General features: G+C 49.2%; 1 protein-coding gene and 1 long non-coding RNA gene across 8 annotated transcripts in view; one reads left to right on the top strand and one right to left on the bottom strand.

Annotated features, from left to right (window-relative positions):
* The window catches only part of SBNO2 (strawberry notch homolog 2), a 51,955-nt gene that overhangs the window by 10,552 nt on the left and 15,128 nt on the right, over nt 1-26,275 (bottom strand). For 3 of the 7 annotated variants that reach the window (XM_052665414.1, XM_052665415.1, XM_052665417.1), the window contains exons 4-16: nt 25,783-25,906; nt 12,493-12,657; nt 7,808-7,900; nt 7,107-7,203; nt 6,559-6,719; nt 6,195-6,328; nt 5,582-5,672; nt 4,119-4,262; nt 3,682-3,799; nt 3,405-3,510; nt 2,806-2,959; nt 2,222-2,398; nt 1,612-1,709 (exon numbers count right to left, since the gene is read on the bottom strand). In XM_052665414.1, the coding sequence (XP_052521374.1) occupies nt 1,612-1,709; nt 2,222-2,398; nt 2,806-2,959; nt 3,405-3,510; nt 3,682-3,799; nt 4,119-4,262; nt 5,582-5,672; nt 6,195-6,328; nt 6,559-6,719; nt 7,107-7,203; nt 7,808-7,900; nt 12,493-12,657; nt 25,783-25,906 (1,662 nt within the window). Of the gene's footprint in view, nt 1-1,611; nt 1,710-2,221; nt 2,399-2,805; nt 2,960-3,404; nt 3,511-3,681; nt 3,800-4,118; nt 4,263-5,581; nt 5,673-6,194; nt 6,329-6,558; nt 6,720-7,106; nt 7,204-7,807; nt 7,901-12,492; nt 12,658-16,691; nt 17,012-21,957; nt 22,120-24,179; nt 24,585-25,782; nt 25,907-26,275 lie in introns of those variants that run through there. The other 4 variants (XM_052665421.1, XM_052665420.1, XM_052665419.1 and 1 more) reach the window with 4 other exon arrangements.
* LOC128072039 (uncharacterized) lies at nt 17,058-19,303 on the top strand. Its single transcript, XR_008202063.1, has 2 exons — nt 17,058-17,501; nt 18,465-19,303. It is a non-coding gene; the product is annotated as an uncharacterized LOC128072039 (long non-coding RNA).

Genomic DNA, 26,275 nt, shown 5'->3' with positions numbered 1-26,275 from the left:
TTAAATGCTGATCACGTTGGATGGGGATGAACCCCCAGTGCAATGAGAAGGCAGAGAAGGTTGGAAAAAATATATATATGTTGAAAGCAAAAGCTGAGAGGTGTGGACATGACAACTCGCCTGTGGGACAAGGAGGCTGTGCTGGGAACTGGGAAAGGGCTGTAAGACCCTCGGTGTGAGGGGTGGAAGGACACAGCCCTGCTCCCTGAAGGGGCAGAGCCCTGGGCTGGCTGCTGAGGGACTGCAGTGACCAGGCACGGCCCTTCTGCCTCGCGTGCTGGCTGATGTGAGCCTTGGTACACAATGCAAAGCTCACTCTCAGATCTGGAGCCTCTCTGCCACTGACCTTGCTCATTTTCCTCCCCCGCTTTCCCTGTGAACAAAGGGCTGGGCTGGTATTCACTCACTGAGCAATCAGCTTTTAACTCTGTTTCTCGGCATCTTTTAGCAACTGCTCCTTCCCAGCACACTCCCCTCGAGAAATCCCCTGAAGTGCTGTAAAACCAGGACGCTGCAATTAGAGGCTCCGTGGATGCCAGCAGACATCCAGTTATCTGAGCAATGCTGCTGAGCCAATTGCTCCTGCTCCTGAAAGCAGGGACAGAGCTGAGCAGTGAATGTGATCAGTAACAGAGATTTTCTCTTTGGGAAGCTGAGAGAGGCTCAAAGGGACCACATGGTTCTCTCACTGAGTTCCTCTGAATTTGGAGATGCAGAAATCAGTTCAAGAGACCAAATCGATTCAAGCAGTTGACAGATTTTCCTTGCATGCTGTCACCAAGCTGTGTTTGTATTTCAGGGGTGGATTGGAGACAGCAGAGACTGACACAGGCTAACACAGAGCCTCCTGTAGGAAGGGAGGCAGCTCGGTCTGAACTGCACATGCACTGTTCCTAACATCACTCACTGCTTTCACTGGCATTAAAACCTATTTCAAAAGACAACAGCAATAGCTCTGCTGCCTGCAGAGGACACTCAGCTCAATCCATCACCTCGCTGTATAGGAGCAGCCAGGGGACAGGCTGGCAATGTGAAAGGTGCTGAAATGCTGCCCTTACTCCCAGCTCTCCTCAGCTGGGAAGAACTGTAGAACCCCACCACCTCTCCTGTCTTGTGCTTGCCATGAAAGCCAGCACCACAGAACCTGAACTCCTTGGGTCTCTGCCCCCTCCCACCACTCCAGCAATGCTGCTTTGTGTCACCATCCCAGCCTCTGCCACGACATGAGATTCCCTCCCTTGTTTCTTCACTGTCAACAGCGCCGTTTTCCTGAGTCAGACTCCCACAAACCAGACCTGAGCCCACGTTTCTGACCCTCCTATACCTGCTGGTTCCTTTCTGTGTGCAGACAGATGAGGCTGTTCGTGCAAGTTTGGACCACAGGAGACCTCAACAATCCAGGACCTGCCTCAAAGTCACACTAAAGAAACAGCCCCTCAAGAACACAACAGAGTCCTCTCCATTTACAGCTCATGTGAGGTGAGGCCTTTATGAGAGTGAGTTTGTGGAACTGCAGGCTCTAAGTGGCCCCAGGGCAGGGCTTTCTCTCACTTGCCTCCAGCCTCCCATGCATCCCCTCCACAGAAAGAAAAGCAAGGAGTTTGAACTCACTCTGCAGCAGAAACAAAACAATTGAGGTGCCCATCATTCTCATCCAGGACTTCTCGGGTGCGAGCCTCCCCTGTGGACTGCAGGCCGATGACGATGCACTGCAGGGAAACACAAGGATGGCACAGCTGGGGTCAGGGCAAGCACCTACAGCCTCAAGAGATTGCATCTCATGGTTCCAGGCTCATCTTCCTTCAGCCCTGTCCAAAGGATGTTGGGCTGTAGCAAGGCTGCAGATCAAGAACCATCTTTCAAACCTCTCTGCACGCCACTGAGGGGACGACTTGCTTTCAGAAGCTGGTTTTGCTAAGTAGTTTCTGTCAGGAATTTCCAAATCACATCCTGATAAATGCAAGGATAGGGCTGTGCTAAAGGTGAAACACCTGGAACCGCTTCTAGCTTAAACATGGCCCAAAATGCTGTTTCAAATCACCTTGCTCGTGTTCACCAGAAGCAAACAGCCTCAGAAGAAAAGCTGATATTAACTCCCCAGTAGAGATCGCTGCCAATGTTCCCAGAAACAATTAACTCTCTTTGGTTACAGACAACAAGACTTCCCTTGGAATCTAAGACTGACAGCTGCTGCCCACACAGCCAGCCTCCAGTACCACACCTTGTCCTTTGCCAGCTCCTCCTTGGCAAGTTCAACGAGGCGCCGGACTTTAGCAGCAATGCAGAGATACTTGAAGAAGCGTTGGTGAGCTGACCAGAACTGACCCCACAGGGATTTCCGAGACTCCAAACCGATCAGGTCAGCTGCCTGCTGGAACACCATCAAGGCCTCTGCCCACTGCAGACAGTACCGAGAAAGGCTGAGTTAATACCTTGTTGCTCATTATTGCTGTACGTGCAACTGTTAGAACAGTCTGGGGTTTGATAATCTGATTTAGCTTCAGTGTTGATGCTGCTGTGTTAGGCTGAGCAGACAGTCTGCTCTTCTTTCTGCGTTAGCATGGTGCTGCAAGCTCTGGTTTGCAAACACAGAACTTGTAAATAGAAGTAAAAAAAGCACAAGACTACTTCATCTTATGAGAGCTAACGGCCTCTTTTTCTCATAACACCCTTTTTCTCATTAAAAACCCCCAAAGTTTGTGCTCATTGCCCTGTCCAGAGACTTCAGTCCCTCCCACACAACAAGTGACAATGCCCCAATCACAATTAAACACTGGGCTCCCCACTGCAGTGGGACCAGCTCACCAACTTTGCTGCTTTGTCATAGACAATCTTGTACTGCTGATCCAGCGGGATCTCCTCGATCCTGAAGGTCACTCCAGTGAAGCTGAGCTGCCTGGCAATGTACATTCCGCTGACCTTCATGTCCATTGCCACGATCTCCATTGCACCAACTCCCCTGGAAGAGGGAGGCAGTTGTGAGAGCCCTTCCTATTCCACAGGGCAACACGGGTGAGTGATTCTGCAGAACAACTTCCCATGGCTCAACCTGTCCTCAAGCACGCATTACACCCATTTCCTAAAGGAGAAACCAACTCCTGCAGCTGCCCTTCCATTTGACTTCCTCTAGAAACTGAGAGGACAGTGTCCAGGTTGTAGACCCCCATGGTCTCTGCCTTTCTCTAAGCATGCCCTGTCTCTCTTCCACTCTTTAAAGGCTGGCACTGTGCAGGTACAGAGTGCTCAGCCATGAGACTGCTGGGATTGCTTGGACTCTTCTTGTTTTCATGAGCAAACAGGAATTCCCAAGAAGGTATCGATTGGCCAGCACTTCCCTTTCAGGGACAAACAAAGACTGCCACAAAAGTTAAGCCAGATAAAGAGGGGTGCTGGACGTGACTTACCTCTTCTCAATTGCATGCAGGAACTCATCAAATGCATGGAACGGGGTGCCCTCCCCCCAGATTCCCAGGCGGCTCATATAGATCATGTTTTTTGGCTCAGAGGCACCTGTTTGAACAGAATCCACTGTCAGCAAAACCACAGCAGTTGCAAATGGCATTGATTCCAGCAAAGTGAATGCCTAGAAGGAGGCTCGCTTGCCATCACGTCTCACCAGACCCAGGGGCCTTTCCAAGGCATGTGTTCACACGGTGTCCCTCCGTGCTGATAGAAGCTCACCTGTGGCACTGGCGTAAACAACCCTCGCTTGAGGCAGTTTGTTCTGAAGGTCCAACACTGCTTTGCCCATTTTAGTAGAGCTGGCATTTTTGGCTTTGTGGCATTCATCAAATACAATCTGAAAGTGAATGTCAGTTAAGGAGAAAGGACATCTTTTCATTACGAGGATGGCAGAAAATACAACCCAGACTCCTCCAGCTTCCTGAACAGCCAGTCCTAGCTGAAAAGGTCAATCCCAGCTGTGCTCCCAACCTCCTTCAATCCCACTGCACTGTGGAGGAGGACAGAAGGGCACGGGGAGGACATATGTTCATAAATATGGACGCTGGGCACAAGGCTGTCCCACACAGTTGCTCCTGGTGACCTCAGCTGGCCCCAGGCTGGTGAAGCACAGTTCCAACCCTCCCCTTTTCTCTATTTTTTTTTTTAAAGGATACAACTCCATCAAAGTTTTCCCTGCACCAATCCAAAATTTGTTTTAAGCGCGTCCTATGCTGCCCGCCTGCCTGGCTCTCACCAATGAGAGCAGAGTAAGTGGCAAAGAGGACTCCTTCTGAGGTAGCTGTGTCTCCATATCTAATCTGCAGAAAGAGGAAGACAAAGAGCAGAGGGGCTCATGACAACTGTCCAAGTGCACTGCACCCATTCTAAGCCCACAGCCCCTGCTTCAGATTCTGCTGTGGCTGCAGAGGGCCCATGCTCCTGCCTTCAAGAACAAAACCCAGTGTGAGAGTAGAGCAGACAAAAGACCACTAGCAGCTGACATCTTTAGCACTTCTCCTTGGCACTGACATACGGTGATGACAGGGGTCTTAAATGCCTGGCTAGGTTCCTTTGCCAATGTGTCAGCACATCTGGATGCATGTAGAGAAATGTGGAGACCACACCAGGCCTTCAATTTTCTGGCCAACTGAATTTGCTTCCTTTTTTAAGCAACAGTTTGGAATGTTTAATTATTTTGAATCCCTCCTATCTATTTTAATTACTTCCAGAAAATAATTTTCTCTTTGGCCAAGTGAGATCACTGCCTCACTGCCATGGATCCTACCTATAACAAAATAAAACGTATAAGGGAAAACAAAACAAAACGGGGTCCTGATGTGAAGAGCGTCGTATTTAAAGCCTTTCCATCTGAATACAAATGTCTCTTTCAGTCTCCTCGTGGACTGCATTCAGAGGTGTCAAACACATGTGGTTTCCATTGACTTTGTAAGAGCTGGTTGTTCAGTGCTGTTTAAAACCAGAGGAGAGTGCTTCAGCAGGCTGGCCAGCAGCGTGGCAAACACAGGCCTGGACAGGAGACTGAAAGACAGGCTGAGCAGAGCTCCATGAGCAACCAAACACTACGCAGCTGCCGGTCATTTCTTTTGAAAGATAATTCATCCTCACCCCTGATGACTGGAAGGAAGTTTGAAAAGTCTCTGCTTCACCCAGCTCAGAGGAAATGCCTGTATGCACAGCAGTGTGCTGCAGTCTGCTGGCAGGCACTGATCTGCCCGTTTGTGTGCTCTCCCTTTATTTGCATGTTGTGAAAACAGGGTGCCTGAAACCAGAGCTGGTAAAAAGTAGCATGTGGGCACAGCACAGCCACCTCCGACGGGGGCTGCTCCCTCAGTAGGACTCTTCAGAAATGGGGAAGAGCAGTTGAGCCCTGCAGAACTTTGCACTTGGATGGAGACATATTGTGCTCCCTGCAGGAAACAGCTCTGTACTCACAGAGCAGCTCTGGAGAGTGTATAAAAATAGAAAAGAGTCCAGAGTGGGAAGAACATGCTGAGAGAAGGAAACAGCAAGCAGCTCGCTGTCTGCTATTGCCTGTGCTGCTCTGCACTCTGCAGCAGATCCATCTAACTGCTACCGTAGGCTGATTTTCTAGAACAGCATTGCTTCTCTCCTCTACCTTATTCAAAGCATGCACAGGAATGTGGGAGGCTTCAATGTCCTTCAGGTCTCTCTCAGCATCGTACTTGAGATCATTGGAGACGCTGAACCTGCAAAGCAAGACGTGGGCCTGGTTATCTGCTAAGGAGAGTCGGGGCACGCACAGTGATTAACAGCTCTGACTAAAGCAATTGTAGGTGTATAAAACTGCCACATTTCCCACTGCCCACACACCTCAACGTAAGATCCTACAGCAGACTCTGGTCTGGCACTTATGACAAGTTCAGTCTATTCTGCAGTAAAGCCCCATAGTCTAGGGGCTCGAGTCTGCAGCTGGGAAGTCCACGAATATCCCTCCACCGACTTCAGAAGAGTAGGAAGAGGCTTCACACTGCACTCTTGAGGAGTACAATTTGCTGTTTCATAGTGATTCATTCTCCATCACCGCTGCAGGGGAAATATTCCCATTTCACAGAGAGCAAACAGGCACAAAGAGGTGGAAAAGACTTTACCCAAGGCCACAACATGAGTCAACTAGCAAGCCAACATCAGCATTAAGGAATTCCTTACTCCCAGATTCACACCAACTCCGAGGTCTTACGGGAAAAGAGGGGAAAAAATCCCCAACTTACCAAAGAGCTTTTTTCCTCCCTTTAAGATAATTTTCAAAGATGATGCCTGCAACTGTCCTGCCCTTTCCAACTCCGGCACCGTCCCCAATGAGGAAGCCAGCTCGCTGCCCATTGGGCAATAAAACTTCATGTTGCTGCAAAATCGAGAGCAGAATTGGAAATCAAACTGTTTTCATGTGATCTTTTAAGAGCCCCACTTAACCCCTTCATGTATCTCATAGATATGCATTTCCTGCTCAGATAAGCAACGCCAGGAATGGCAGAGTACCGTGGTTGAGCTCACAAGGCAGTTTGTAGAAAAAGCCCCCAGGCCCCAGAAACTTTAAGCACACCCTCCTGCAACTCCTCCTGTGGAGTCACGTACCTGGCAGGCATAAATGATTGCTTCCAGCTGTAGTGCAGAGAGTGACCCTTTGTCAGCAATGGAGCTTGGCAGAGAAAGGCTGTAGGTGATGTTGGGTGGGGGAACGCTGGACAGGGTGCTCGTTTCAACCACGAGGTCAGGGTGGTGCTTCCCAATCTTGGCTAAATGACACACACAAACACATAAGAGACAGAACGTAACTTCTCCATCCCCATGGAGCACCTCACGAAGGACTGCAGACCTCCTCATCTGCTCCGTAGCCTCAGACTACACAAGAGACAAGCTCAGTGCCTGCTCTTCACTCTCTTTCATTTCACTGACATTTCAGACTGCCAAAAACAAGCCAAGCTTCCCCTAAAAGCAGACAACAAAAGTGTCCTGTGAAATCAGTGTAGCGCCAACAAAGGATCAGTAGAGTTATCCTACAAAGTCACAAACTTGGCAAACACCACATCCTGCCTGCACAAAGGTAAGGGAGCAGTGAGCTTGGTTGGTCCACAGTGCAGTCAAGAGCATTTCTCGTACACACGTGATAGCAGGACACTCACACTTTGAAGGTACATATTCTGCATAGGTTTCTGTTTGCCCCAACTCTTCTGTTTCTTCCTCATCACCTTCATCCTCCTCTTCTGCAGGAACTTGAGACTGAAAAGAAACACAGCATCGATCGAATGTTAACATTCTCACTGTAGTATGGACGTGGCACCAGACAACTATTATTTATTCCAACCCAACCCAATTAATCTCATTTACAGACTACAGCAACACAAGGAAAACCACCCTGTGAGAGACCATCCCAGGGGCCCAGCAAGTGCTTTACGATCTACTTTCAACACGCAGTCCATCATGAACTAGGGAATTTCAGGCAAGCTGTGGGCTACAATCAATTGTGCCTAACTGCGCTCTAATCTGACCCTGAAGAAGGACCCAGACAAGCTCTCAACTCAGCAGGAACTCAGCAGTATAAAGCAAAGTCACGCGATTCCTGGAAGAACAGCCTCTACTGACTGTGCTGATTTAGCTGCAAGGAAAGCATGGAGAATTCTCTAGCAGAGCAAGGTTCCACCACAGGAAATCTAAGACACTTCTGGGAAAGGGCAGTGACCTGAAATGCACGTGGTGACCTGGCTGACTTTCTTGCCTCATTCCCTCTGAGGGGACAACAGCTGAAATTGTTCCTCTCTGCGTTGTGACGTTATGAAGCTGAGAGCCTCACGCTGGGCTCTGCTGGAGCAGATGTCATTCTCACCTGGTAGCTTATGAGGAGGGGGGTGTTGGGGACAGCAGCAATGCGGTCGTCCGAACTGTTTAAGCCACTGAATGATCTGCTGGCTGAGAACAGCTGCAACAGAAAGGAGGCAGGTCAGAAAGCAGCTGTAATCCTCCGCCCTCCAACCTCAGCTCCAGCAAATTAAAGGATGGAAACACGACTGTGAAGGCGTTTGTGCTTTGTACTCAGACCTTATGCTCTGATGGCGTCAGCGGGCTTTAATACTTTCTGCTCCTCCACGTCAAGCCCTGGGGAGTCATTCTGAAAACTAATAAATCCTGCCAATGCCATACATGCCTTCCTCAACACAAACACAGGGAATAACTGACCCGGGGAAATGCATTCCTGCAACAAGTGTGTGCATCCCCACGTATGATGGAAGCTGCAGGGACACGTGTCCTATCACAGCATAAACACAACTGCAGGGCAGGAGTCCTTCTGCCAAGCAATAACCACACAATGTTAACACAGGTCATCCCCAAACACTCTGTTTTGCCTGGATAGCAGGAGCTGCGCAGATTCTCGCTGACAGTTCACAGGTTTTATTCTGAATTATTGAGTCTAAGCGAGAGCTCAGGGTTGGGCTTGCTGGTAGAAGAGAGAAAGGCACAGCTCTGAGAAGCAGAAAGCCTGGTACAGGAGAAGAGACCCAAGTGGGAGAACTAGGAAAGCTGCAAGCAAAGCCATCCCCGGGAAAGGACTGAGCATTACAGACTGCGACCTTTTACGATGCTCTCACAAAGTTCCCTTCAGGCATGCCTTTACTAAATGATCTTGCAATCTCGCTTTCAGCATTTAAAACACCATTCAAGGAAATTAAATAATTGCACCAGAATGCAAACATGGCTCAGCACTGACTAATACCTGTCTGTGGTTCAGGACTGCTATCGGCTGCCCAGACAGCCAGTGCCTGCATGCCTTTACCTCAGGGCCACCCATGGACACCAGCACTGCCAGCAGCCAAGCCCAGGAGCCCAGAGCACCCAGAGATCTGCCAGGCCCTGGTGGTGCTGGGTGCCAGCTGCTGCACCAGGCAATGGCTGCTCCAGCCTGCCTGGCCCGTGCCGTGCCCTGGGAGCTGGGAGGCACAACTGAGGAGAGCCTTTGTCTGCCCTGACAAACAAAATCCCACTGGAATTTCCCGACAGTGAGCAAGGTCAAGGCAGCAGCTCGTGGCATCCAAAGCAATCGGCAGCTCCAGCAGTGGCACTGCTTCAAGTCTATAGGCTGTTGGGAGTGCCAGCTCAGAGACCCTGCTCCACAGGCAGAAGTGAAATATGGAAGTTCTTCAGCATAAACACTCTTATTATTTCCCTTTTTTTTTCCTTTTTTTTTTTTTTTTTCCCCCTACATTAAAAAGAAAGAGAAAAAAAAAAAAAAAGAAAGAAAAAACCACCCTCCATTACTGGAAGCCTGAGTCAGAATTACCAGAAGGAAGCTGGACGGAAGAGCTATTTTCAGTGCCAACAAATCTGGAGAGCAGGTGAAACATCTCCACCTACAAATCTGAGCTCAGTACAAAAGCTGCTTCTTAGGCAAGAAAAAAGCTCTGATCCCGCTGCAGTGCAGGGGCACACAGCTCTGTGGGAAGGGAATGGAGCTCTGCTTTTGCACTGTCTTATCTTCAACACTTAAATCCCTAGCATCCAAATGCAGCAGCGCAGCCTTGGCACGCAGCTTTTCACCTCGGCTATCACAAGGGAAGGGACAGAACCCCCAGTGCTTCAGAGCACCGAGGACAAACCCCAGAGCTGAGAGTGAGCTGTGAGCACCAAGCCAGGTGGGACCAGGAGCTCTGCTGGGCGGCACATCCTGCTCCAGGCTGAGCTCAGACACTTCCTTTCTCTACTCTTGCTCTCCTCTCTGTTTTGATCTCCTTTCTCTAAAAGCATTAAGAGGCACACACATCATGCATGCGTTCAGCAAAGCCACCGACAACTGCACAGAGATTTGGATCTTACTCCACTTCTTCCCTCTTTGCATTCACCCTTTATGCCTGATCTTGCAGTGACTTCTGTGGGGAAGCAGCAGTCACATCTGGCTGACCAGCCAACCTCCTTCAGCGTAACTACGACCTCCTCTGAGCTGGGAGGGGGGGATTCCCTTTTTGGAAGTGCTTTGAATGAATTCAATGGAGGAAAAAGGCAGCAGCACGTCACCAAAGTTCCAGCAGTGATCTCTCAGGAGCTCTTCGCTTCCTCACTCTTACAAAGGGCTCCGAGTTCTCGTAAGAAAGCACAATGGATGACACAAACTATTTTTAAAGGTATTTCACAACTTCATTGTAAACTAAGCAAGTTTTGTATGCATTTTGCATGCTAACCCCTGCAAATATTTAAGTATGGAGCAGCTCTTCCCTCCATGCCCGCTTCAGAAACGATGCACAAAGCCAACACATGGACACGTCTCTTCCTTATGGCAGCAGCTCTCCCTGCATGGCACACAGAGGTTTGGTTTTTGAAAGAGAGCAACCTGGACCTACACAGAGCTCTTTGGGGCTCTCACTTTCTGGGATGCTTCCCATTTGCCATGGAGATGCCCCCGTCACCAGAGCTCTTTGGGGGCTGCTCCTCCTGCTCAGCACAAATCTGGGACTGAAATGCTGTCTCAGGAAACAAACTGCCACGCTGACAGCAGAGTGCAGGGCTGCTCCTTGTCCCTGGGCAGAGAGCTGACCACACAGCTACAGCTGATCAGGTGCACTGCATCCCAATGCACTGGGCCACATCCACCCAAGTTTGAACTGTGTAGCCCGGCCGATGCTCAGTTCTGCACTGCAGCTTAACTCTGGGTATGCAAAAGCCAAAATCCCTGCAATTTCATGGAATGTTATGGTGGCAGGATGATGTAAGGACAGATAGGGAAGGATAGTTTAAACAGCTTGTATACATTGGTGCAAGATGTCAACCAAGCCCCAGTCTTGCACCGAGTGTTACAGAAAGGAGCCTCTCACTTAAGCACTGACTCAGGATTTTGCAACCATTTGCTCAGCTCACCTCCAACCAAACCAAAAGAGTATTAAAAAAAGGCAATAAATCAGCTGCCCATCATCAGTCAATCCAAGAAAACATTTATCCAGCATCCTGCAAGTTAACACCTCCCATGGAAAAATGAAACTGAAATCTTCCGACTGGGCTGCACTTCAATTACATCTTGTCAGGAAATATCAGGCTTAGCAAAAACAGGCCAAAACCAAAACACAAACCACCACCTCTGTATGCAGAGAACACAGATAACACAGTGTTTAAAATAGCCAGAGGTTCTTTTCAAAAGGAAGTCGATTTATAAATGGAATTCAAAGGAGTGAATTGGCCTTAACTGGATGCCAGTGCTCTGAAGGACAGCAAGGGGCACCAGGAGGGCTTCAAGGAGGATGTGGAGAGCAGCACGCAATGGGACCAGGGACTCTCTGGCCATTTCCTTGGTTCAAACAGCTCAGCCCTCCTCCTCCTGACCATCTCCACGTTCAACCTGGTTCAAAGCTACCAGACCACACGTTGGCTGCCTGCACAGCCATGCACCGTTGGTCTTCAGCACGTTTATGACGGGAAGGAAGGCAGGGTTACTGCCTGCCACCAACTGCAGGCACCCTGAGGGTCAAGAGGATGCTGCAAAGGTCTACAGAGGTCATCAGATCTCATCAGGTTCAGCAAGGGCTCAGGCATCTGATGTGAAGATCTGCCTTGTCATGGCTCACCTAAGACCTCACAAAGTCTAAGGCAGATAGGAGCTTTGATTTCCCAAACCTCAGGCCAGAACCTCACCACCAACCCACACTTCTTCAGCACTCAACCAGTCACTGAGACACGCTGGGATCAGTTCAGAGCAGAACTGCTGCCAAGTCTCTTACTGCCAGGCTCTGACACACAGGCAGCTTTCATCATGGAAATACAGAGTCTGACACATTACTAACAGCAAAATGCAGCCTCTAAAAACACAACTGAATCTCAAAATGCAACAGTGACTAAAGCACAAGTGTGTTAGACTGCATTCTGGAGCATTCACTTTCATTTTTTTCCCCTACCATCTCTGAGAGACAACGATCCACAAAAGGAACCTGCTGCAAGGCTGGATATTCACCATGACAGCTGAGATAGCAGATGTGCATGGTATCAGTTCCACCAACAACCACAGCTGGAGGCTGCTAGAAGGGATTGATGTCAGGTTGTGCAACAGTGAGCGAGCAGATGAGGGAAAACAGACAGCAGAAAGCTGGTGAAAACGCACAGGACTGCATGTTGCTCTCAGACTGCCAAGAAATCACGTGCCCAGGAAAACTCAGAGATGTGAAAGCTTGCAGGGATTTGGACTCACAAAGCAAACACAAACGATCAGTCTTAAATTGAAACAGTTTGGGTTTTAGTCATCATTAGTAAAACATTCGCCATGGAAAATAAACATACGGTGGATGTTGCTGGGGACAGTTAATGATCTACGTCATGTTTTTCCTCAAGTCCGTCTCTTCAGTGCTCCTGAGCTCCTGCTGCAGGCCACCCTGCTCATGCTGAGCGTTTCAGGGATACACCTCCTGGCATCAACATCAACACACTGCAACTTCAGCCCTGCAGGGAGTTGTGTTTCCTAATTCCGTGGGGCAAACACCATGGGATGAAGCCTGAGATATTCAGTGTCTGATGGGGAGGATGGGAGAAGAGCGCCCGTACCTCTGTTTGGTTCTGCTGTGACGTGTTTACATCCCATATGGTTGGCACGTGGTTCAGGCTGTCAGCAGGCAAGCAGTCCTTTGCATCCACGATGTCAGAGAGGGAATCCGCAGGAGATGAGAAGAGAGAGTTATTGTTGGAGAGCTCATCGAGGTATGAAGAGTCCTGAAATGAAAGGAACGACCACAGTTAGAGGAGGAGGGAGAGGAGCAGAGAGCTCCCTTCTCACATCTGCTCAGCCAGGAAGCTTTAATTTTTTGCTGTTAACCAGGCACTCGGTTGCTTTGCACTCCACAAACTCAGAAATTCACTTGTCAATGAAGACGTGCTCTCAGCCGCTGGTTTAAAATCGTGGTTTCTCGATGGAGTAGGAAGCACTGATTGGGCAGCAGTGCTGGTAAATGTTCAAAACCCAGACTGTGCACACCTGCACATACAGAGCATTCACCAAGGCGTCAGACACTTCTGGGTTTGATTAGAATGGCCCCTGGGGGGTGAAAACGTTTCAGTTTGACACACGAAAGACTCAAGCGTTCCAATCATCCAACAGAGAACCAGCCAGAGCCCATAATGACAGAGCTGTTTAATTGCAACTCATAACACAGCAGCAGCCAGAGGCTTGGGATAAAATGACAGCCACTGATGTGTGCAAAGCAGGCTGCGTGGAGTGGGGACACCTGCATCTGTACCCAGATGAACTGCAGCAAATCCACTCTTCTTGGGACATGCCTCGACCTGGGCAAGAAGTGAACGTGCTTCAGTGATGAGGATCAGGCTCTGCCCTTGCCCATTTTCTGGTGCTAGCACCATGACGGCTTACACTTGTTTTATTCTGTGCTGACCCAGTGATGATGTCAGTTTGAGTCATGTGGCCTCCAGATCACAAAGCACCCAATCATTAATTCCATGTTTGATTTTTCAAATGCCAAATGACAAGAACTGATAGGCAAAAACCTGTTTGCAACCCTGGTGCAGATGACTGCACCTCTCCTGACCTCACTGCACCAACCCAGCTCTCCTCCACGCTCGTGGCTGTCAGGCAAAGCCCTGGTGACTGGAAAAAGGGAAACATATTCAAGAAAGGGAGGAAGGAGGACCCAGGGAACTCCAGTGAGCCTCACCTCTGTGCCTGGGAAGATCATGGAACAGATCCTCCTGGAGGACGCCTTAAGGCACGTGCAAAATGTGGAGGTGATTTGAGCCAAGCAGCAAGGCTTCAGCAAGGGAAGGCCGTGCCTGATGCATCTGGTGGCTTTCTGTGATGGAGTGACAGCATCAGTGGTCAAAGGAAGGGCACCTGATGTCATCTACCTGGACCTGGGCAAGGGCTCAGACACGGTCCCCCACCACATCCTTATCTCTAAAGTGCAGAGATACGGATTTGAGGGGTGGACTATATGGTGGATGAGGAGTTGGTTGGATGGTTGTAGAAGCTGTGGATGCCCCGTCTCTGGAGGCACTCAAGGCCAAGCTGGTTGGGATCCTGAGCAGCCTGACCTAGTGGATAGTAACCCTGCATGGCAGGGGGTTGAACTAGATGATCTTTAAGGTCCCTTCCAACCTGTGTGATTCTATGATTCAGTGACTCTATGAGACACTACTTCAGCTGGCAGAAAGATTTGTCTGCAGCTCAATGAAGAGCGATGCGCTTTGAAGCCACATCAGAGCACAAAGTCCCTCGCTGGGGATGTGGCTGCACCCCAGAGCGACACACAGACAGACCCACAGCTCCTTCCTCCCACCCCACCATGTTCAGCCAACACACATCAGCCCCGCAGCTCTTCCCAGAGGTTGGGACTGCCAGCACACGGCTGGCTCAAGCTCTGTGCTACGTCAGATAACAAAATCAGTGTGATGATACTGCAGCACGGCTGCCAGGAGAGCCGCAGCATCAGACAGGAGGAGAAATCACTGCTCGTTTCCAGTTAAAGGCCAATTCCCTACTACAAAGCAGAAAGGCAGCCAACAATTTTAAAAGTCACTTCGCCCCGCCTGACAAAACCAGGAACAGCTGAGCCTGCCTGTATTATTCCTATGGGCTCCTGGCCAACAGCTGGGCCAGGCTCCCTCCCGACTGCTATCAGAAGTTGCCTTTTTGCAGCACTTACAACCAACAGGACGTGCCCTTCCCCATCTTGCCACCCGTGTCCTGCTTGGCCCTGGAGAAGACAGCTCTGAAGCCACAGCTGCCTCCCAAGCAACCTTCAGCCTCTCACCCAGAGCAAATCGTGTAAGATTCAGACTGTGACACTGAGATTTACTTTTTTCCATTAACTTCGCTGCCTCTTAGGGTCTTGAAAAGAGGAAGGTGCCCAGCTGGAACATGAAAAGGTGTGCAGAAGCCCAGCCAGCTCACTGCCTGCCCAGCATGGGCCCCACGGCTGCTGCACCCTGAAATAAGGAGATCAGCCCTCAAATCAGAGGGAGAATCAACAGTATCAGTTCTGGAAAGAGCTGGTCCATCCTCTCACAGCGTTCCAAGGCATTAGTCACAAAGTCCCCTGGTCTGCCTTACCTAGCTGTGCTATCCAGAGAGCACAGACACAGCGTGCTGCTTACAGCATAGCCCTGAAAAACAGCACCATGTAAACACAGAATGCTCTGTAATTGTTTAACTTAAAGCCGTACTGGTAACTACAATGTGCATCATTATCAGCCATGCTTTGACTAGTTACTCCACTAGTTTGTATGGAGGAGTTACCTAAACCTCTGGGCCCTGAAGCAGAGGAAGAAACACGCTCTGATCCAACAGCAGATGGAACAGCACCAATTGGGATAGTGCCACCAGCACCAAAAACCAGAGGAGGATGTTATGGGGAGAACCCAAGAGCCCACAGAGGACAGATTACTGCATGTTGAGGGAGTTATTTTGTCTCTGTTTAAGATTGATCAGTGAGAACTTTGTGCTGCTCTCGTTGGAAATCGGATCTGACAGTAGTTAGAGGGGGACAGAGGCAGAGGCTCTGACATCTGCACTTGTGGAAACAGTTCAGAAGGAACTGCTCGTGTCAGGGATGGAGCAAAAGGGGGCACATCATAAACAGGGAAAGGACGATTCCCTGACAGCAGGGTGAGCCCTCAATGGGGAGTCCTGTAAGGGTTTAAGAGCGGCCAATGCAGAGGTACAGCTGCTGGGCATCGGTCTTGGCAGCTTTTTTCACACTGGAGATCAAACAACATCAATGTACCAGCATGGGAGACAGATGAACTGAAATCACCGTCTGATGTTTGTATCAGAAGATGCTCCAGTGAGCAGTTTGATAAATCGATGATAGCACTCACATGCAGGACTTTGAAACTGAGCACAAAGGGATCCAGTCTGGCACACAACATTTCCATCATCATCCCACCCCAGGGCTGTGAAAAGCCAAGAACAAACTCCCAAGAAAGACCAGAGGAAAGCAGGGTAAGAAAGCAACGCAGACATCGACCTCTTTCTCCTCACTCACAGCTCCTTCGACCAAAGCAAAGCCTTTGTTAAAAATACTGCAAGAGCAGGTGAAGCCTAAAGCCAGCAGCAGTGTGTCCTAAAAATAAGAGATGTCGGTATAGAAATGATTTGTTTGCTCGCAATCCAGACGCAGAGGAAACAAACATCCTTTTGGCACAGCACGCCATAGGGACTTCAGAAAAGCCCCACATAAGCACAGGCAGATGTGCATACATGAACACTGAGGTGCTGCCAGGTGAGGGAGGTGTGTTTTCCCAGCAGTCACAACGCCGGGGCTGTTTCAGGTAAGATGGAATAAGGAAACTCACAGCTGCGATGCAAACCATCGATCGCTCAAAGGAAATCTTTTCACTGCCAAAACCCGAAGTCTTTCTAAAAACAGAGCAATAAACTTGCAGTCTCAAGGGTTCTGTGCTCTGCTTTGCAAGCACTTCCCTCGCGTTTCTGGTTTAAAAATCAAACCCCCCTGAAAGCCATTACAGCTCCAGAAACACAGATCAGTTCTGTGCACAGCTCCTTTTCCTCCCTGCTTTGCTCACCACGCTCGCAGCGATGGCAGCAGGGTCTGCGCTGCACAAAGCCATCTGCAGTGGGAACTGCCTGCAGCACTTTGCTTTCCTGCTGCCCTGAAGCCCCCCCTCTGCAGCACAGACAGGAGCACCCGAGCCCAGAGGAAAGGCTGAAGTTCCCCCCTCGCAAACAACAGCAACTCCAAGGAAGAGAAAAGAATATAAAAACCGAGCGTTACCTTGAAGAGAGACGGGAACTTCAGCCAGAACTGCATTTGGGACATTTTAAAGCAGCATTCAGTTTGCTGAGAGCAGAGCAGGATGCAGACCAGGCAGGAAGGTGAACTTCTCAATATATACCGGAGAAAGATCTTCATTCATGACAGCAACAGCAGCCAGAGAGCTGACCAAGGCTTTTTTTGGACATGCAGAAGAAAGGAGTGAAAATGGAGCAAAAAAGGACAGCCATGCAGAGCGCCTGTCCTGAGCCCAGCGAGATTTGCATATAGTGTTTAGTCATGAAGGAGAGTGCTCTTACTTCCTCTAAGTACGAGGGCTGACTTTCAGGAAATGATGCCTGCTTGGTAAGTCAGTGAAATTACTGGCAGTGCGAGGAGAATTACTGTATGTGGTGTAATTCAACCACAGATAGGCTGTAAACAAAGCTGCGCCGCACGGCTGCGGGGACCCGGCCCAGGGCTGGGGCTCCTGCCCACCACCCCCCCAGTGCTGGGGGGCTCAGGTGATGCAACCAGACCCAAAAGGTAACCAGCAGGACTCCTTTTCTTCTTACTTTTGAAGAGCCACACGCTTTCTTTTGTCTCCAAGATCTGCCCCACCCCACGCATTGCAATTAAACATTAAAAGGAGCAGCCTTGCTGTTCTAACTCATTGTTCTTTTTCTGCATCCAGGAACACTGGGCTTCTTTTTCTTTTTTTTCTGAAGGCTTCCCCTGTTAACTTTATTTTTTATAACAGAATAAAGCAGCGTTTCTGGTGAGGAAGTTAAGAAGACATAGGAAGGGGCATCTGAAAAGGACTCAGCCATGGTGACATGCTTAAGGGGAGGCTGTCCCAAAGCAGGCAGAGGGCAAAGGAGTGAATTGGGCAGAGCACGCCCCTGCAAAACGAAACAAAGCAACGAACTAAAGAAAAAGCAGAGCTTTTCTGCCTGGCTTTGGCACAGGTGGCCCCAGCCCGCGTGGCTCCAGCCTCCTGGGCTGCCCTGAGTGAGCTGTGACATGGGGTGCTGGGGCCTCGTGCCCAGAGCTGCTGGGAAATCCCACAAGGGAGGCATTTCTCTGTACCACAGACTTGGAGCAGGCAGTGGTAGAGAAGCCTCTGGCAGCCCTGCAAGAGATGGGAACAGCTTCTGAGCTGACAGCACAGGGCTGCACAGCTGAGCCCCAGGGAAGCATGGTGGGGGTTGGCTGTGCTTTGTGCCATCGGAGGAGGAAGTGCTGCCCCCAGAGCAGCAAGACACACTGCATCCCAGGGCTGCAAAAGCACCCAAGGGCTGCAACCTCACCTTGTGTGCACGGAACCCAGGGCCCAGCGGCAGAATACCTGCTCCAGGTTTGCATTAAGCAGAAAGGGAAAGAAAAGCAGCCCCTGCACACAAGGAGCCCACGTTTCTGGTGCTGCAGCAGGACTCAGAGCACTGCCATCAGGGCGCACACTGCAGGAGCCGCAGTGAAAGCGAAGCCTTTGGTTTCTGTGGGCAGTTGGCTCCGGGTGGAGAAAGGCAGCAGGTTTCCACAGCTGCTTTTATCTGAATGTGATTGGTTTTAATTAGCCAGTAGCAGCCCTGGAGTTGGGATAGGGGCTTTAATGACACATTTGAGGTAAAGAGACCAAATGTATTTCTGAAATGTTTTAATTAGTGACTTGCTGCTGACCGGCCTGCTGGGCAACTGATTAAACCAGCAGCTCTTACCTAAGACTACCAAGGTCTGGCTATTTACGCAGCCTTTAAAAAGCAGGTGCTTTATTTCCTCTTCCTTTTCTCTTAGCTGACAAATGGGGCAAAATACAGGCAAGAAAGCTGGAACACCAAAAGGAAAGAAGACACACGGCATCACCTTAGAAAGCAGGAGTGCTGAATTGATTTTGCAATACCGCAGTGCTATAATCACAGAAGATAAGGCAACCAACTGGAAAACCACCACCTGATATTTTAAGATCCCATCCTAAGGGAGGTTTGCCACAGCATTTCCGTTCTCCACAATTAATTCACGAACAGAGCGCTGACAAATGGGGATAGGAAAGCAGAGTAACTCCAGTGTTCACAGCAGTGATTCGTCTCCTCTTCCACCAAAACTTGAAATGTAAAACCCCATTAGCTGCTCTGGCAGGCGATCTTCACAGGTAAATCTTCATCCACAGCCTTTGAATCACGGATCTACAGGACAGCAGCCTGACTGTGCTGATGGTTGCCAGCACACGCTCTCTGAACTTTGCAGAAGCACAAATGATACAGACCAATACAGCTGTGCAGGAGGAGACCTGACAGCTCATCGTCCTCAGGCAAAGAGTTGGGGTCCATTTTGTGCAGCTGGAAGGCACCACCCGCAGGCAGGGAGCTGCAGTGATTCAGGGATTCACAATAACCACACGAGATGGGGAAAGAAAAGAGCGTTCCTGTGTTCCTGTATGCTCCCAGTGATGGCTGTGGTTGGAGCACCAACGCCTGGGACAAGCAGCAGAGGCGAGGGGTGTTTGACAGCCCCTGGGATGGAAGCACAGCACTGCCAGGGAGGGCTGTCACCACCAGCAGAACTGCAGGCAGGGAAACTCCATCACACTGACTGAGCCCAACTCTGCTTTGAATTAAAGCATCTATTTAAATACATCTCCCAGTGGTTTGCTATTAAATTATATGACCAGCTTTTTTTTTTTTTTTCTTTTTTTGAAGAGCAATCCACATTTCAGACCAGTGCTTTTCCCCACTTTTGCTAGCTTTATGAAGGGGAGGAAGCAGAGAAGAGCACTTGCAAGAACTTCAGCAGGCAGTCCTGTTGCTTCCATGCTTCCTCTCCTATCGAGGAGGGGACACAGCATTCGAAGCCAACAAAACAGATGAAAACCAACAAGGCTGGAGGGGAGGAGGCACCTGAGCCAGCAAGGTGGGCACACACACACAGGCAGTGATGGGGAAGGTGGCCACAAAGCAGGAGATCTGCAGTGACTGCAGCCAGGTGGGACGCGCTGCTGCAATCACACTGTGCTCCATGAAGCCTTGGATGTGCAGCACCTCACCAAAAGGGTTTGTAAGGTGTCATTAAGTCAGGCCAAAAACTTGCCCCTGCAGTGCAAAAAATAAAGATGTGGGCTTGTAAAGCAGCATGTTCCAAGTGCCTCAGAGCCATTAATTGTCTTTAATTGATTTTGCTATCTGTATTCCCTGTAGATGTAAGTACAGGACAGCAATAGGAAATTCCAGGTTGTTTCTTATTCCAGGAAATTCTTCATACCAGTCAGAAGCAAATCCTTCATATAATTTAATAACTGCTACTTTGATTTCTCTTAAATCACTACAGCTCTGTGCACTGCAGTGCTTCTAAAAATTAATACCTCTTTTAAGAGTAGGTTAATTCCCCCATTTTAACAAGACTGACAGGGAACCGCAAGGGCTGGTGGCAAGGAGAGGGCTGGTTTATGAGCACCACCACACTGAGCAGAGATCAAACAGCATGAATGCATCCCTGCAGCAACACTGTGAATGGCTGCACCACTGCTGCTCCCACAGCCTTCCTCCCTTCCTCCTGCCCAGGCTCAGTGCAGATCCCAGAGGGTACCTGAGTTTCCCCTGCAGCCACGTGCACGTCCAGCTGTTTTGCTGCAGGAGGAAAGGAGCGAGGAGTTTCAGCAGAGCTCATTTCAGAACTGCCTTCCAATGCTGCTCAGCCCCTCTGCACAGATCTCCAATTCTCATTGTGGCTCTATGACACGTGCAGCCAGCAGAGGAGGTTCTGTGCGCAGGGAAATGCTATGCTGGATAGACATAAGGAACAAGCTGAATCAAGTTAAGCAAAGGGAAACAGATGTTCCTCTGCTTTTAAGATAAGGCCCAGGGCACACACTGCAGCTTAGCATGCACACCAGCCTGGGGACATTAGATACCAGAGTATAAATTAAAACCTTCTGCATCCAGTGCTTTGTTGGGACAGTTAACAGCTCCTACCAGCAGTGACAAAAGCTAGCACAGGCAGAACGAAGCACTGCAAGGCCTCTACAACAGAATACAGGTATACAGTATACAGTATAACAGTATACAGGTTTCCAGCTCCTGAGCACCTCGGGCTTTGAAGTTAGAGAATAAAGAGCAGAGAGGGTGGAAAGCCATGGAAACCAAAGTTCTTCTCTTCAGGACCTTGACTTCTAAGGCTGTGCGTGCCTTCAGGGGATATTTTCCTTTAAGATGACACACAGGGTGTCTGTGCAAGACTTTGGCTTAAGACAGCAGTTCCCAGGATCGAGAAATGCTATCAGACTCCAATATGGTCTCACACAACTATTTTCTAAACCTTAATTTAAGCCACTTGTTTATAAAAAGGATGCCAACAGAGCGGCAAGGATGAATCACCCAGCGGCAAGCCAAAAAAACTGAAATACTGAGGAGGAAAGAAGTTCAAGTTCACATTAGGCTGCTCTGACCGTGCAAATGAAGCATCTTTTCCAACATGCAGAAGGCATTCAGTGAGGCTGCTGTGATGCACACAAATTGCTTCTTGCCAGACCCGAGTGGCAGCAGGGAGTGACTGAACTAAAAAAGAAATTCCCAGAGCAATTAGGATGTGTGGCAGCTCCCACTCACGGCATCCTCAGCCCAGCAAAGTCTTTGCATTCTGAAGGTGGGCCTGAGGAGCCCTGGAACAAAACAGAGAGAAGATGGGGAACCAAATGCTAGCACTGAAAGAACGTCAGCCTTCCCATTTTGTGCACCCTGGGTTCCTCAAACCCAAGGGCACAGCAATAATTCTCAGCTCACTATTGGCAACAGGAAGCATTTACAGCACAAACATCTTGACAGAATTATCAGGCATTTGCTCTTTAGACCTTTTCAATCTACTTTCAGTATCCTGGGCATGGCTGGAAAATTCTGAAGAGGAATTGCCTAAATGCAGCTCAAGACCAGGCTGGGGTTCTGCTGCAGGGTCGTGTGAGGGATGCAGCACTCAGCGCTGTCAGATCACACAAAGGAACAGCCTCAGATCAGAGATGGCATTTCCACCTCTCCCTCCCTCTGTCCCCCTGCACAGCACTCAAAGCCCAGCACTGGCAGGCTGCTAAGACACCACAAGAGCACCATAACCCCAGGGTACAGTGAGCTCTCTGCACTGCTGAACGACCACAGACTGCATTCTTGGTATCAAAGAATGATGGTAACGTTCTGGTAACAAAGATGAGAGGATAATCTGCAGTCAGTATGAAGACAGCTCTCACATAAGCACCCAATCTATCTCGGCTGCCCAGAGACCACAGATTTAATCAAGAGCCTCTTACCAAAGCATGCAAACTCATGTTCTCTCTTGGCTTTCAGTCCTCTGTCTGGCATGGCTGGAACAGCACAAGGCTTAACAGCTCTGGCCACTCCTGCCACAGCAGGAAAGCAAGGAAAAGACAGGTACTTTCCTGCACAGTCACCAGGAAAGACAATCAGCCAAGCCGCTCCCTCACCTTCTGAATGCTGCAGCTTTCCAGGCAAATTGTTAATATTTAACAGTTTGGCAGCAGGGAAAGCAAGAAATCAGTAAAATGGAAAACACTGCTGAAGCAAGGGATGGAAAGCCTCCAGGATGTTCCCGGATGACTCCACATGAATGTCACTGCCTCCAGTCAATTGCCTGCTCTCTCTGAGATTCAGGCTCCAATTTTGGCTCCTAGCAAAGAAAAAAAAATCATCAGCTTTCCTTTGGGTAGAAAGCACTGTTTTATCAATGAGTTAGCACCAGTGTCAGAGCACTCAGAGCAAGCCCTGTAGAAAGCTGAAGGAAGTCAAGAGCTGAGCGTTCAGAACGGCTGAGCTGGTGCTGTACCTCAGCAGAGGATAAATGAAGACAGAACGCCTCCGAGAGGCAGGAGAGCACAAAACAAGTGCTGGTGCACATCAGGGCACAGGCACACAGACACCTGGTGACATGCATCCATCCACACTGCAGCAGCTCCGGGCAGACAGCACATCTCCAAGGCACTGCCTCAGCTTCATGTCGGAAAACAAAGCTCTAACAAAAGTCTTTTTCAGTGTGTCTCAGTTTCAGAGCACACAGGTTGATAGACCACTGCCATGGGTTATCCAGAACGTCCCAAGCAGCAGAGCTCAGCACTCAGGCTTAATGAGAACTACCAGACAGAACAGAAGAACTTCCAGAAATGCTGTTTCTAATGGGAACAAACATGGCACTACCAGCTGCTATACAGTACAAGGTCTGAGCAAAAGTTCTGCTGTTTGCTGGTTTGGCTGTGACAGATTCAGTGGACAACACTTCCCTGTTGCCATATGTGAAGCTGAAGAACTCTTGCAAGTATGCTGTGATAGGTGCAGGCTCCCAGCATTGCCTTGGAAAAGGTCAAAGCAAAAACACACCTGCCTGCAGTCACCCCGTTCCTTTCTGCAGCTTCCTCCCCAGAAGGAAGAGAGCAGCAAAAGATCTTGGCAGTTTTGTGGAAATCACCTGAGGTTGTTTTGTGTCCTGTTTGTTTCGGAGCCCTTCTGCTCTTCTATCACACAGCCACCATAAAGCAGCAGCTCCTTTTCAGAAGCAATTTCCAAAACTTGCTCTTGCCAAGCTGGCCGAGATCGATTTCTGCACACAGCAGGGGAAGGAAGCAGACTGACCACTCACATACTAGAAAACACATAAGTTAAAGAAATAATTAAGCCTCTTTCCCGTTAAACCCATCAGCCAAACTACACAGACCTGCAAGCTGAGACCTGTGAAGAAGACCCATCTCCCTCTTCCCATCACGGTCTCTAAAATGGTTTCCACAAGTTGATGAGATCACATTTCTGTCTCATTCCTCCCACAATGAATTCTGCAGGAGGCAAAGATCAATGCCGCTATCATTCATCTACTTATCTGGTTTTATCCAAGCAGAAGACTCTGGTCCAGAGTAGAACTGCACCACCAGCACTGGTGATCAACTGGTGCAGCAGATGAGCCACCAACACAAAGCGCTTCCAGCAGCTTCGCTCAGGAAGCTCAATTTGGGCCAACGCCAGGGGCTCACCTTCAAAGGCTCAAATCCCAGCTTACATAAATCCGAACCTGCAGAAATCAGAGTCTCACAGAGGTTCAAATCCCCTCTCCCCCAGTAAAACAGAAGTGCAGTTAGCAGGAATTACCAGATCTCCCTCAAGAAGAGGAGACACGCATCAGTTTGCTGTTTCCTACTGCTATAAATAAACTTCACATCACGCTTCTGAATCAAGTTCTCTTTACAGTCAAACTGCTCTTCCTGCTGAACCAAGTCAGCCCATGCTCCAACGCTCACACCACCACATCACCCACTGCAGAGCGAGAAGCTGAGGCATCTCTACTGAATCCTGCAGGAAGAAGAGGCAGATTACAAAGGAAAGAGGTTGTCTGCACACGTGTGCTGGCATTCAGCATTACAGAAACAACCATCCAGAAGGTCACAACAGCTCACCAGGGTTTACTGGAGTGTTTTTGAGATGTGCTGAAGCACAGTGCCAGCACTAAGTGCTCCCATACTGCCCCATTCACCCTCATGCTGCTCTCAGCACCTCTGGGCCACCTTGCAGGGCACGCTTAGAATTCATCGTGAAACGTCTGCGAAGGTCAACCTTCACCTTAATGCAGAAGAGGAAAGGGAAACAAACTCAGCTCCATTTCACACGCCCAAACGCTGCCCGTGTGCTTATCTGTCACACCAACTCACAAACCTGAGGCTGATCAGCTGCAATGTGCAGATTAGCTGGTTCCCACACTCAGAGGAAGCCTGGCTCTGCCAGTAAGCTTCTTTGTGACCAGAAAAAAAAAGTCAGACTTACAGACGGTGTGGATGAAGATTCTGAACATAAACCACGACTCTTCACACCTTGAAGTTTCCTTTGAGAATCTCTGGGCACCTCAGAGGCTATGAGGTCCGATCTGTCACCAGTTACGGAGCCCCCAGCAAACTTGCTAATCAGGTTACATTAAGAGATGTTAAGTAACCAAATTAATTACTCTGAAATTTCTACCGTAAGTTCCTTGTAGCATCATCTACACCTAATGACTCTCCTGCACGTGGCTTACAGCACACTCCAGCCTCACAGCACTGCTGCAGTTCCAGCCCTTCTCGTCCTTTGTCAGAAAGTCACACAACAGCTCAGGACACAAGGCAGGGGCTGGAAGCCAGTGGGTGCCCTGCATCTCCATCCACACTCTTCCTACCTGGCTGCTTCTCTGCAGTGTCTGAAGCACAGCTCTGCCTGAGGGGGGATGGCAGACTCCATCTGCCTGTTATCTGCTCCCCTGGTAATCAGTGCAGCAACTTACTGAGAGAAGGGCTGGGATTACGGGGTCACTCAGCTCGGCTGTTGCACTGATAGGTCACAGCAAGGTAACTTTCTGCACATTGACTATCTTCAGGCGCTGGGTTGAAACAGAACAACACAAGAACTACAGCAAAGAACAGCCAGACACTGCTAATATCTGCATCTGCTCCTAGAAGGGATGTAGTCGGTTCCTCCCGTATTCACAGCACTGCTTTCCAGTCATTATTAGCTAATCTTACTGCAAGATGTTGCCAAAAGCAAATGAAACGCTTCAAAAACTACAGAAAAACATCTTCCAGCCCAGAAGGATCCACAGGGTGAGGATGCCTGTGGGTCCTCCCGTGGGATGGGAGATGAGCTGGGGAGACTGCTCCTTCAAACTGCAGAAACCAGCTGCTTGGGATCTCTGTTGGGCCCCAACACGATCCTTCAACAGCCACTGGTCAGGAACCACCACTTGTAATGGTGAGAGCACAGGCAACGCTCACAAGCAAAGGAAGCTTAGGAGGCAAACGATTTAACTGACTGAAGCATCTTCAATTTCACACTTACCTACACCCTCTTGCAAAATGATTCTGCTGTGTACTTTGTGTTTGTATTTAATATCATTTTAAAAGACAAGCGATTGCATCACAGATAAGCTCCTACCAAGCCAACGGATACCTTCTTTATTGCTGAGAATTCATCCCAATTACACACACCTCCAAACAAATTCACTGGACAAATTTACAACACTCTTCCTTTCCCCTCTACACCACAATCCTAAAAAGCCAACACCCATCATAAAGCACTGTTTTCCCCAAAGCCATCAGTAGCAACGTACTTACCTGAGGAAAATCACCATTTTTTGGTAAGAAGTCAGTGGGGTCCACAGATGCATAGTTTGTATCCAAGAAATGTGGTCTGCTGATGGGATTCATATAAAAATCGTGAGAGGAATTAAAATATTGCCTGTAAGGAAATGGGAAAAGCAGTTACTTCCTGTGGGTCCTTAGCATTCCTCAGGTCGCTTCAGACTCCGGCAGCAGCAGCGCAGGGGCAACTATGGGATGACACACATAGGAAGTTGATTTAGAAAAGCTAAGTTGATCCAGATGAGAGATCTGTGAGGCAAAACTCAGACATCTACAGGGTCTGCCTTAAGACCAAGAATCGAGTTCTCAGAAAGCTGTGTAAACTGAGAAGGACACCACAGAAAAGAAGAGTCTGCAGGGCTGGATGTTTCAGCCCTGACAACAAAGCAAAATTGAGGATCTGAGATGTCCCATGGCCTAATGTGTGACAGCATGATGGAACCTGACAGTCATGCTACGTAAGGAC

This window comes from Tympanuchus pallidicinctus, unplaced genomic scaffold (genome assembly GCF_026119805.1).
Source record: "Tympanuchus pallidicinctus isolate F22 unplaced genomic scaffold, pur_lepc_1.0 scaffold67, whole genome shotgun sequence".
In the NCBI taxonomy this organism is placed as follows: Eukaryota; Metazoa; Chordata; class Aves; order Galliformes; family Phasianidae; genus Tympanuchus; species Tympanuchus pallidicinctus.
Note: the sequence above shows the minus strand (reverse complement) of the source record. Positions and strands in the feature narration are given on the sequence as shown.